The sequence below is a fragment of the Etheostoma cragini genome, chromosome 19, assembly GCF_013103735.1.
Source record: "Etheostoma cragini isolate CJK2018 chromosome 19, CSU_Ecrag_1.0, whole genome shotgun sequence".
NCBI lineage: Eukaryota > Metazoa > Chordata > Actinopteri > Perciformes > Percidae > Etheostoma > Etheostoma cragini.
Window position 1 is genome coordinate 13,118,720 of NC_048425.1, and position 13,574 is coordinate 13,132,293.

At 38.3% G+C, this 13,574-nt stretch overlaps 1 protein-coding gene across 2 annotated transcripts; it reads right to left on the reverse strand.

The window, feature by feature from the left end:
• Positions 1-6,355: 6,355 nt before the first annotated feature.
• Positions 6,356-11,087, reverse strand: LOC117934720 (caspase activity and apoptosis inhibitor 1). Of its 2 annotated transcripts, none has more exons than XM_034856603.1 (6): positions 10,819-11,087; positions 8,921-9,115; positions 7,949-8,033; positions 7,774-7,831; positions 7,591-7,658; positions 6,356-7,475 (listed from the first exon to the last, which is right to left on the reverse strand). In XM_034856603.1, the coding sequence occupies exons 1-6, from the start codon at positions 10,921-10,923 to the stop codon at positions 6,982-6,984; spliced, it is 1,005 nt and encodes a 334-aa protein (XP_034712494.1). In that variant the 5' UTR covers positions 10,924-11,087; the 3' UTR covers positions 6,356-6,981. The 2 variants fall into 2 exon arrangements, with proteins under 2 accessions (XP_034712494.1, XP_034712495.1); XM_034856604.1 differs by having other exon boundaries at positions 8,921-9,112; positions 10,819-11,086.
• Between the last annotated feature and the right edge of the window lie 2,487 nt (positions 11,088-13,574).

The window sequence follows — 13,574 nt, forward strand, 5'->3', positions numbered from 1 at the left end:
CCTGCTGAGGAACACATCAGAAATGACATTTTAACATCTGTTCCAAAATCCCTCATTTAATCTGCACTCACTTAAACATTACAGGTATGATGACCTCACTTTCAAAAGGCAAAACTTGAGGAGGCTCATTAATTAAGGGTCATTATCCACCTACAGCCCAGCAACTGTAATCACAATTATTACACAGGAACTATCACGCATTTTACCACATGTTAAAAACTGGACAATATGGTATTATTCAATGATATAGAAAATGTGGATATTTTTTTTATGATGTGAAAAACTGAGCTATCCACAAATTAACAATCTAAGTTAGCTAGGTACCGTTTATGGAATATAAGTCGGAGATGAGGATACACTTTTGACATTCTTGGAAATGGGACTTGGAATGTCACTTTCACCAGCAAAACCAATTCTTCACATTGTATACACTGTACATGAAAATGCCAATTCAAGTTTTAGAAGTACTGTTTCTGTATAACCCCTCACAATCATAGCAAGGGATAAGCAATCACTTTGGGGGAGCACACACTGGCTGCTTAATTAGCTGTCAAGAAGTGCAACTGAAATAGCACTGCATTTATACGCTGTGATGAAGAAGAGGAGAGTATGGATGTTGAGGATGGAAGTGGTGGTGTGGGGGTAAGCTTTTGTGTTGCTCACATTATTGGTGGTATGACTCATGCCTATATTGTGTAACAGTAACGCATGTTCCACATGTCTATACTTATCTTCCATAACTTTTGAACATATAGGAATCTAAAGGTTGATGAGTTCTAATCAGAAAAATTATCAGCTATCAAAAGTGACAAATAACATATGCCCCCTTTGTTATTACGAACCATGAAAAGAAAGCATAACAGAGTGGTGTCACGGAAACCAAAACCAAAAGAGACATATAAAACCTGTTCTCAAAACTGTGTTCCCAAAATAACAATACAACATTATTTTTACTTGTGTATCTACAGCATGACTTTAACCCAGAGAGCTACATGCTGCAATGTAGTTAAGACACAACAAAGCCATTAAACTAAAGCAGGGAACGTAAAACCCTGATGGAAAGACAGAAGCTCATGGAGCAATATACTCCTCTCTTGACAATCCTTTGACAATTACTTATGTAATACAATTGCTTGCCAGCTGGTGGTGGGAAGCAATTTGACAGTTTAATCACAACTTTGACAAAAGTAATTTACTTGGCTGAATCCTTTGGAGCTTCTGTGGGAAATAAATCTTTAAAATAAAAATAAATAAATGGCACCCCACCAGAATTTGACAGTTCAATGTCTTCCGACTGATGCAAAAATGGTGTAGTCTGAACCAAGCATCATAAAAGTGTGAGTTAGCAGGGCTGTGTGCTGTGATCCATCATCTGTCTGGGGGACACTTTGGGGGTCCATTGCTGTTCATAGGACAGCTGGGACTATATCCATGCAGCTTTTTAAAGCTTAGCTTCACATAAAATGTGAATAGTTTAAAGAAACCGGATATAGGATGGCTTTAGACTTTATTCTTCACGTCTAGGTTTTTGAAATGTTTATTCAGTGCCACATTAAGTTAGGATCTGTGTGTGTTCCCCGACCGTATACTGAGGATATTTCATAATGTACAGTATACTGCATGTTACGATTCATTGTTCTTACAGTGAAATGTTTGGACAAATCCAGTAATAATACGGTTACAAGAGATCAGGACAACCTTGGCTAAGTCACGAAAGATGTAATAATTCTGACAAGTTTAAATGTTTGTGTAGTTCTATGTTAAGATTTTGTTTTTTTGCCTTGCATGGGATACTAGCTAAATTTTATTTACTGTAACAGTATCGGTACAATGTGAAACACATTGTGAATGTAAAATTCAATAAACTGTATGGAGCGAAAGACAAAATGAGGCTAACATTTTTCTCACACTGTCTGAATATACTGTACCTTTATTCAACCTCTGTCTGAAACGCTGTATTTTAGCACCTGTCTCTTTAAGCCCTCCTCTCAAAATAGCCCAGTCTACTCCGACTGGCTTGCAGGTAAAACATAGCACACTTTTGCAAAGGTAGTTCTCAATGGGTGGAGATCCCCAGACGGAGAGCGGTGTATTGTATTGAGCCTGCATGTTACAGAGGAAGGGGATGCGAATCTGAATGGCTTGTAGAATCCCATGTTTTCTGATATAAAAACAGAAACGACTGGGTTGTCTTATTTTACATTGTATGGGTTGGTAGGCTCCCCAGATTCTCAAATGTATTGCAAAAGCATTGAAAGGGAGATTTTTTTAAATGTGCGTTTAATATCATTCCAATTACTACACATTCACAACCACATGGTAAAATATAAACTCTATTGGAAATGTTCTCTTTCATTAAAGTTAAATGGCTGCATTAGATAAGATTCATTTCTATTGGGTGTGGTGACAGAATGTTTTCTGTTTTAAATGAAAGCCTGAGTTATTACACCCAAATGAGATTCAGTGTGTTTTGTGTTATTGATGTGTAAAGAAACAATCTGATGCTTAAATAATGACTTTGGATGCTATCAGCCTCAATTCAAAAATGGAGTGCTAAATCATAGCATACCACTATAATGTAGATTGGTGTTGCAGTCTGCATACTCATTTCACTGGGAATCAGTCGGACTGAAGATAGATTACATGGTCACAACATTTAAATACCACAGATCTTCACTGAGCCTACTCCATTAGTAGTAAAATATATTTTCACTTGATGCCATTAACTACAATATTTCGGTGAGAATGCAGTGGTACATTTAGGATTGAACTTGCTGATCCTTGTTGATTGTGTTGCTGTTGCTGTAGCGGTGGGAGTTGGCTTTGATGTCATATTGGGATATTTCATTTGATTATGCTGATTTGATTGTGCGAGGTCATCCATCCCGCCTGATGTTTCCGATATCCTTCAAAAGCATTTTGCTTTATTGGCTTGCTGGTTTACCCGACAGAATTTCAATGCTTGTTTGATGGTATTAATGCATATTTTAAATGCAGACCCTGAAGTTGAGCAATGCGGAGAGAGCATGCATGGAATCTGAAAGTCAGATGTCAGAGGAGTCAGTGGAGGGGAAGATTTTTCTCAAAATGCAGATACTACACAGGAGTGGAATATCAAATGTTCAAATCTTTCCGGGATTTTGGAGTGTGACTAAAAACAAGGGAGCTCTTCCCTTTCAAAAAGCACCATCTTACAATCACCCACTTCACATTTTTCTAAAAAAGGGTCTCTCCCCAACTTAAAGCCTGTGAGTCTTTTTTATGAAAGAACTGATGCACGCAAATGAAGTGACTAGTGACCAGATGTACAGCACATCTGACATGAAACTACCACAATTGTGATTCTGTTCCGTTCAATGACAGGATTCAACAGGGAACAGAAAGATCCTTACTCCCACTTCAAATTGCATACCATATCTTGTCGAGAAAATCTCAAGAGTAAGTCTCCATAAGATGACAATCGTGATTATTGCCAAAGCAACAGCATTTAATAATAACTAATACAGAATTGGATGTTTAAACCAAACAAGCTACATCTTACATTTAACATATCATATTTAGCTTTGGGAAAAGGCTGTCTAAAACTTGAAGAAATTGAAGTGTGTGTGATGAGTCACTGCTTGGGGAAATCAATTAATTTAGTCATACAGAGGTGCTAAGTTATTTATTCCCTGTCAGCATGAGCCTTTAGTCCAATTTAATTTCTTGTTGCATAAAGAACAGAGATGCTACTGAGGAAATTTGAAGAAAATTACTTTATTTATGCAAACAAGCTGTGTATTTACAATAAATGACAACTACATTTTTCAATACCTTTTTTGTCCCTACAGTTAATTGCTACTACCTTGGTAACATCTAGTTTCAAATTGGACTGACTGGATTTTTTTTTTTTTTACAATTCCCTCTAGCTACTAGAACAAAAACATGGAAAGCACAACGATTAAGAGAAATGCAACCCGAATCTAAAAATACAGCACTAATATACATACCAGAGTACAAGCACAAAAATAATAACATGCTCAAAAACAAACCAAAAATATTTTATAAGTATCAAAAGAGCAGAAAAGAGCACCAAAACAACATGGTAGGGCCATTTTTGCCATAGCAACAGGAAAGAGAGTGAAGCTTTCCTACATATGCTCAAGGCTGTAATATTCACTGCACACAAGAAAAGTAAATTGTTAAATAATAATCAGAAAGATGTGTGGTGCCATGTTGTAATTCAACAGTGACCAACAGCCTCGGGTAATGTAGAGCTGAGTCTGATAAGGGAAGTAGAGACATCCAACAGCCTCGGCGGACATTCCTAAGCATCCAGATGTGCTTTACTTACCGGTACGGTTGCACATGTGCATCAATGTGGCTAGAGTGGCTACAGTTAGCATGTCCTTTTAAACGTCAGTGCATGTCAACGTTGAACACGTTAGCGCATTAAGCATGCAACATTGGGCTTCCCTTAATGTGCTTTTATTTTGGTACACATTTTGGCATTTGTAGTAGGGATGCAGCGATACAACTTTCAGTCCCGTCAGCTCCCTGGCTTTGGGTACCAACCGATACGAAGTACTGATCAACTACCAGTGTTTATTTAATGAGCTGCAGGCCTCACTGTGTGGAAGAGACAGATCATTATTTTATGTGTAAGGCAATATCAGACTTGACTTCAATATTGCTTTCCTTACTAAAAACAAAATGTAACAAATAAACTACATAGATGTAAATGTACTAAACTGTTATAACAATACATTGTGAACCAGCAACTTGGTAAGAAATCTTTAAAATTAACAGGAATTATAATTATAGTGTAAGCCAACTTTTTAAATGCAGCAACACATTGGTCAAAATTTAAACAACTGAATTGAACATTGTCCCGATTGTCATGGTACCCGAGCCGGCATCGGCCCAAAATCAGTTCTTAGTATCTGATAGGTGTATCCCGAGTTTGTAGCAAGTCTGGATTGGAGCACAGGTTTTGTCCATAGTGGTATTGCAACAAAAGTCTTCAAACTATCCAAATGTAGAAAACTCTTGTAGTACAATAAATGCACAAGCTCTCCTGTCATTCCAACAGGGCTCTGTACACAAGTCATTCCACTATACATTTTAGGACGACCATCTAGAAAACTTTGCAAAGACTTGACTTCATGGTACAGCAATTGAACTTGATGTCTTTCAGAGAGAGGTGATGACCGTTTGAGACTCGTGCATCAAACATCTCCATTTCTACATCTAATGAGCACATGGTATCTAGCACTTGTACCTCTCAAAAAAAAAGAGGGATTATATTATGATCACCGTTTCTTCCCGAGCAGAAAAAGGTTTTAAGGGATTGTAACATAGAAAAAGAAAAAAAAAAAGTTCTGCATAAAGTTGAGAGGATAAACCACCCTTTTAGGGTTTTTATGTAACGAGCATCACTAACCAGAGGCTTACTCACAGCACTTTAGAAAATGACAGGCTATTAAACAGATGAACGGTGAGCACACAAACTTTTTATCATACCTTGCTTTTGACACTTATGACAGCACCATTCTTGGAAGCATCACACCTAAATATTTTACCATGGATCATAAGGATCATTTCAAATAATAAAAAATCTCACTCAAAACAGGGCGCGCAGATAGCTCAGTCGGTCGACTCTGACCGACGGCCCTTGGCTGCACGTCATTTCCCCCCCTCTCTGTCCCCTTTCATTTCTTCAGCTGCCATGTCTCATAAAAGGCCTAAAATGCCAATAATCTTTAAAAAAAATAAACGGTATCATAACCATCAATCCATTTTTTGCCTACTCATGCAGAGATCTCCTTAAAATGCAATTTATCTGCTCATACAAAAATATAATTGACATTCTAATAGCAGTAAAATGACAGATAATTACTCACCAATCATAGCCGCTACAATCACTTTAGAATCATTTCAGCCCTTTTTACTAAAGTGGACCTTTTCCTCTTCACGGCATTAATGAGTACAAAGCAACCTGGACATGCATGCATATAGAAAGAGGCATTTAACCTTCATACTTCCCATGAAATAACCCTTTCAAATGCAGATAACCACGAGGCAACAGACTTTTTATCAGACATTTCATTGTCTCCTCTGGGGCGGAGAGCTGTTTTGCTCTGCATCTGCATGTAATTGCTCCCATACATTGATACAGGAGCAACGCTGCCTCCAAAAGAATTACAGCAAAAACGGTATTATACAAGTCGAGAAGACACTTAATTACAACCGCATTTTAAAGTTACTGTGGTGGATAAAACTGGCAGGTTCTTTAACTTAATTTTAACTACTTATGATGTATTTCACTTTTGGGTTCTCTGTATGTTGTCGGTCATTCCATGGGAACTATTTTTTGTTGCCAAACCTGTTGTTAGAAACCAGCCTTAACATTTAGGAGACAGAAAAGAGGTGGAAGGGATTCCAGTGCATGGTATTACTATTCATACTTCAGCCTGACACATCAAACATGTGTTCAGTGAACACACACACCGCAGGTTTGTCTACTGCAAATGACAACAAAACACTGCTGCCACCTACGTTGGCTGGCAAAGCTCAGCCCACGTACAAAATGATCATTCTGATAGTCTCACATCGTCTGGTATTGTAAAATGTTTACCCCAAGTGTACAACATTACTAAGAAAACTTGCCTTCCATGCTGCCTTGACCATTCTGGCTGTTATGTGAGCAGAGCTCTTACTCTCCTTTGCACATATTAAGAAATTGCTATGAATGGACAACGGCAGGTTAACACTGCCATCTAGTGCCCAAAGTAAAAAATACATTTGGAAATATCATGTTAATCATAAGATTCATTCAGTGTACAACGGGCCCAGATGTGTTTAATTTTGCATTAAATAGTCTGTAATATCATTCCAATATGGAGTAAAATCAAAACACGGTTTGAATTGTACACTCAGAACAATAAAGCAGGGGTTAAAAAGATGCCCTATGCTGTATCAACCAACAATAAATAAAACACGCTACACATTTTTTGTTACAGACATTTTTTTCCCATCACTTGCTTTCATCAGGGCCTTGATGGCCCTCGCTCTCATTTCCAACTCCAGAAGCTCCAGCTGCTGAATTGACGGCTGACCTGCTGTAGGTGCACGACTTGAAACCGGTGCGCCCTGAACAGGTAAACTAACATCTGTGGACTGCGGCGGTGCACTCTGTTCTTTAGCTTCCTCTTCGTTTGAAGAGGATGAAAGTGCTAATATCTCACTGACACTTTTGTCGATGTCGCTTTGGATGTCTTTTTTTGCCTCGGTTTGTTTAGGTCCTGTGGAAGGTTCAGGGTTTGCTGGGTCAGGGTTTATAAGTGGGTCAGCGCTCACCCTGCTGCTGTCCACTACTGTCAATGCCCTGTCCAGAGCTTTAACAGTCTGCTCCTCTTTGGGTCCCTCTATGTCACTATCGTAAGTGTCTGCGTTTATGCTTAGGACGTCACTCTCCTCACCTGAGCCACCACCCTCTGTAAAAAGAAGTAAAAATTAAATCCAACCCAGATTTTAAATGTAAAATGGTCCTTTTTATAGCTTTTTCTACCTTTGAATGAGTGCCTGTTCAGCACATTGCATATTAATTACCTTGCTTAGGGTCCTCTGTTTTTGCAGTTTCTTTGAGGCACGATGTAGAGTCCACATTATTGTCTTGCCTTGATGGGGAAAAAATGTAATAAACACATAAACGTATGAGAACACATTCTACTTTACTTTCATTCTGAATGAGTAAGAAGGTGCCCTGTAGGAGTTATCAAATTGTTCACTCACTGGCTTTCCAAGGTCTCTTCTGTGTTTTCATTACCATTTCCAGACGTCAGCTCCTCCCCTAGAAATATAGATTTACAGCTTTAAGTTAATGTTCGCAATACTAGATTGCTTTAAGACTGTTTTGTTCCAGAAAGTTTGTAGTGGAAAAAAGTGCCGAACAGGCTTTCAGTCTTACCTGCTAAGATCTGTAAGAGATTGTTCTCGGAGATTGGCTCCAGTTGCTCCCAGCACATCTTTTGGATTTCCTCCAAACTACAGTCCTGTAAACGATCATGTGTTTAATAGGATCTTTAAAGATGGGTTGATTTAATCACCCCCCAAGCAAACAGCAGAAGCCTATGGCAATACTTCTTCATATGTATTAGATATGGGTTAGCAATTTTTAATCAAACATTTCATACGCTTTCTAGAGTTGGCACAAACATAGGTATATTTTTAACCTTACTTTTCCATTTTAGTGTACAGCTCCATAGCTAATTTGTAGCTATAGATAGAAATCACACTACCAACTAAACACACATTATATTAAATGACTAAAAGCAGCAATTCTCTAACTTTAAGTGACTTGGAAAAATAAAAATGTGGATAAGGTGACTTTCAAAATCAGTTACAATAAAATGAAATATAACGATTTTATGCAACATAACACAGTATACTGTGTGCCTACAAAAAGATGGGACAAACCTTTTTTATGAAATGATCACTATTTCTCAAGGTGTTGATGCTTTGTCAGTCAAAGCTGGCACTGTTGGACTGTAGCCAACAGTACAAAACATGGCCACATATGTTGGAAGGCAACACTTGCCAAAGCGCAAAAAATAAGGTCCTTAAAACCACGAACTTCTCAGTAACAGTACAGCGTGATGGCAAAAGATTTATTTAGGTTTGTGGCTGATAGACATCGTGAAGACAACATTTAAGGAAGTCCAATGCTACATAGCATCTAACGAGAAATGAGGCTAATGTGTGTCCTCTGATCCACAAATGCACCCCAATCAATCGTCGTTACATAATTCAAGTCACGAACAACATTGGTTTCAAACTTTCGAAACACTGATAGAATTGACATTCAGCCTGTCTTATTCCAGGCACACAACAATCATGAGTTTACAATTACAATACAACAAAAACGTAGTCACACATTCACCTTGAGCTCATCAGGCAGCATTTTCCGTAGCTTCTTCTCCCCCAGCACATGGAGACACTGCTCCAGCATCTCCTGCTTGTTGGTGACATAAGCAGTGATGGGCTGGAACGGCAGGGTGAGGTTTAGTCCGCCCTCCTCAATGTCACTGCCAATCCTGTCCAGCTCTGCATCAGCCAGTTCGTCCTTAGATTTCTGCTATGAGAAACCAACATGTTACTACCACACAGTGTCTGTAGGTCTTGAAAAAGTAGCTAAAATTAAGGAATAAACGTTTTTGAACACTTAGTTTATATTCAGTATTGAAGTTTTTTTTAAAGATAATTTTGTTTGCATTTTAGGCCTTTATTTGACAGGACAGTTGAAGACATGAAAGGGGAGAGAGAGAGGGGGGAATGACATGCAGCAAAGGGCTGCAGGTTGGAGTAAACCTCTTTATATGGGCGCCCGCTCTACCAAATGAGCTATCTGGGCGCCCCTGTATTAAAGATTTTAAAGATTCAACCGCTTTAAAATTAAAACCTGTGCAGGTCACACAGCTGTAACCTACACTTAGTTGACTGTATTAGCAACATAAATCTAGCTAAAATAATGATAATGATAATGAAGAAACACAACACCCTTCTGATCAATCCCAATCCTTTCATTGACTTGTTTAGTTTTGTGGAAATATGTTGTTCCCACTGTATGGTCATGAGGAGGCTGTAGTTTGTGATGGTATTGAATTGTATTGGATTCCACACATGAGCTGCTGCTTTGACCATTTGAGTGTAACCAACAAGAACAGACTGGGAAAAATTGTAAACATATGCCGGTAAATAATTGGCAGTGACCTTAGGAGCATTAGGTCTGTGTCATGGCCAGAGCCACACAGAGGGTAAGTGGTGTTTTGGCAAACACCACTTACCCAGTACTGTACACTCAGAGTTCTACCTCCTACCATCAGGAAGGAGTTATACCTTCCAAAAACTTGCCATGTCTAAAGGAGACCTGAGATCCTTTGTACCATCAGCTGTTGGCTGTCTCAATAAACTATAGGTCAACTGCCATCCCTGCCCATTTCACAGCATATATTTGTCAACTTTTCAAGAGCAGTGTACATGTGTATTTTTGTCTATCTATTTACTATTTTATGTTTATGTTCATTTTTATGCTAATGGTTACGTATTGGCTACATGTTGTAAACAAAATTTTCCCTTAGGGACATTAAATACATTACCAAATTGCCCCTTGGGGACATTAAAGGCATTTCAACAGTTTTTTTTTTTTTTTACATTTTACATTTTTTTCTAACGGGGAAAACTGTATCAAAGTCTCATTAATTTCTCTGCTCCATGTTTGGCATAGCCTATCCAAGATGTCTTTGACAACAGGCTGCCAAGGCCAAAAGTATAACAAAACTACGTATTATTGTAATGTTTTCTGCACTGATAGTATTAAAAGAACCAACTACACGTTAAGGAAAATCCATGTTAGCTTTGGGAATAAATTAGTCACAAAGCTCAACAAATAAAATCGCTATTACATTAAAAAAAAATACACTACAGCTTAAGCCTGTATAGTAGTACGTAGCTACATGAATGGTAAATGAAAAAAACAGCTAAAATGTTAAGCTTTCTGTTGAAGCTAAATATTTTACGTGATATAGTCTAACATATGAACGAACACAGCTTGCCTTAAGTTAATAAGATTCACACGATTGTTTTTAGGAAATAACGTCGGGTAACTAAGTTAAACTCCTGAATTCTGTATTCCACGGGTCTACGGACAACTATATTACAGCAGCGCAGATAGCGTTACTGTATCGTTTAATATCTAGCTAGTCTTAAACAAAACATGGTAGTAGCTAGCATAACACAGGTTGCTAGTTAGCATAACACTAGCTAGCTTGAATATCTTACCTCCAAGAATGATTCGGCACTTCTGCGTTTATTGTTTTCGTGTCTTTCTTCCGACTGCGAGTGTTTTCGTTTCTTTTCAGCGCTACTTGATTTCTTCTTGAGCATTTTCAAGGTAAATACACGGCCCTTCTACAGAAATATATCAATGTAACTAGAGCCCCTCGAGTGCCACTTGCTTAAGTTGAATGTCGCGGGGAGAGTATGTCATGAGCAGGCGACATGCTTCTTCTTCATTTTTGTTGTTGTTGGACTGGTTGGACTTCTTCTTTTAGTGTCGGTGAAAAAACAGCCATTTTCTTTGTTATCGCCACCTACTGGGCTGGGTTGCCGTGTGTCTGTCATCATTTACTAAGGAAAAGGCTACATATTACATATATTGCTCAACGTCGGCATATAAAGGCTTAAAGGTTGTGGTATCCTACTTAGTTTATACTATAGAGAAATTCTAAATAGTTTTAAAACGTGGTAAAGATTGCTTTTACAATTTACTGCATATACTACCATTCTTAATTGTCCATGCCCTTACTTGGTGACTGTAGCTTGAAGTCTAGCCACCCCAACAAAGACTGGCAGTCTGAAGCTAGCACATTCTGTTAATCTTATAGCTGCACAACCGTCTGTATTTTGAATGAACCTTGATGTGCCGTGCCTGTGACATCTGAAGCTGTTGATAGAAGTGCAAATGCATTCAAACTGTATAATCATTTTACACTTCAGAGCTCGCTCGGATTACTGGTGACAGTGAATCACAAGTGCTCTTCCTGTATTTCACACGGTCTTGCCATCTCGCAGTTTCCATCTGCCTCACGATTTCATCAAATATTGTGCATCCGATTCATTACTCCAAAACTGCTCATTTACATCATTCAGGTGTTCATATTTAAATCAGACAGCACTATTCTTATTGGTAATCAATGTTTGTTCCAAAGGAATTTACAAAGGAATTTAGGGTTGCATAACAATGACACAATGTAACATGAAAGAAATGTTTGCAGATCTTAGGCCACATTAATAAGTATGCAACACAAAGAGACTTTATGAAAATGTACTGCATTATGATGCATGGCCCATAGAAAATAAGACATAAAACAAACAGAGGCATTATTATTTTATTTAGGTGAAATGTGAAGCAGAATGCAGATGTATACATTGTTATCAGAAGAAATGTTCACTTATATGTTCAATATCACATTCTCTGACATGATCACTAAACACTGCATGGCTTTGTAGAGAGTAACATCATACTTATATCCCCTAAGAAATCCATTCATTATAGTTAAAGGACAAGCAAACAATTAAAAAGGTAGCAGAATCACATTACATTTACGTTTTAAACCATTTCACAAATAAACAACGATCTGCAGTGTGCCCTCCTTATTACCACCCAGGTAGCCATGCATTATCTTTAGCTGGACCGAGACACAGGTTTCAGGGTGGTGACGACACAAGCAAGCTGTAAATCACTCTAATTGGCTTGCCCGCCTCTGCCTAAAAGAAGGCGGGAGTCAATACAATGGCTGCCGTGGCGCCATGACGACAGCTGTCTCCTCATAATGCAGGTTGTTATCCTGTTGCCATCCGCCAAATTATGCAGGGGATATGGTGGGAGGTGTGCATCGATACCAATCACGTCACAATGTGTTTTCTTTGCAACATCTGCTCCCATGTGTCTGGATATCACCTTGTTAAAAGGGCAATGATGGAGCTGGCACTGTGGAAGGGGACATTGTAGTTGAGAGCCATGAAAAGGATCAGAAAAACAACCTGTGTGTGTGTTTGTGTTTGTGTGTGTCGGTGTCTGTGTGTCTGTGTGTCTGTGTGTGTAAATCAGCCAAACCAATTCTAAAACTGTGTTGCAGAGTATTTCCTGCCATCTATGGGTCGTATTAGAGGATAGCAATAAACAACCTAAATGGTCGTATGGTTTGCAGGACCTGTTGGAGACAATAGCACACTGTTGCAATCTTAAAATAGAAGCTGCTCATAGAAATGGTATTTTATGATTCTCACTTCTTCTTTAAACACTACTGCTGAATGCAAATCAAGGCTCTGTTGTCTAATGAGGAAATTCGAACGAGCTATTTCAAGAGATGTACTTTCCTGCGGTGAGTTCAATGTTTTGGCTGTTTATCTTCATTTGATTTAGCTTAGTCAAATAATGAAAGTAACATTATGAATCACAAAAAATAAGGACGATTAAAAAGCCGGAGGAGCTCACTCCAAATAAAAAAGAAAAAAACAACAACGGAAATGGATAAGAGAACCTAAATGAAAACCCAATATAAAAGGAAATTGTATACACAATACAAAATAAATTCAGTTTTATCTGCTGCAGGAAAACGATGAAGTTGGAAGTAACAGTACAACAGTGGTGGGTATGTTTCTGTGTATGACGTTTCATGGGACAATCTGCATTTTCTTCAGGCCATGATACTGTTTTATGATTTACCAGCTTGAAAGAAGCGAGTACATATAACTCTTTGCCATTGCACTACATATCTAAATATACAGCATTGTGTGCATCATCATACAAATTGCTTAAACAGTGAGACATTTTGTGCACTTATTTAAATCCACACCCGTTACATTTACTAATTTCAGCACTTCTGAACACCTTTCTTGAAGCTATTCAAGTTCTATGCGTGAACAGACTCTCAAACTCTCTAATCAACACTTATTGTTAGCAAATCAACAATTTGGCAGCCAGATTGTTTGATGTAGAAAAACAACTTCTCTGCCAACTGAGATAGTCAGAG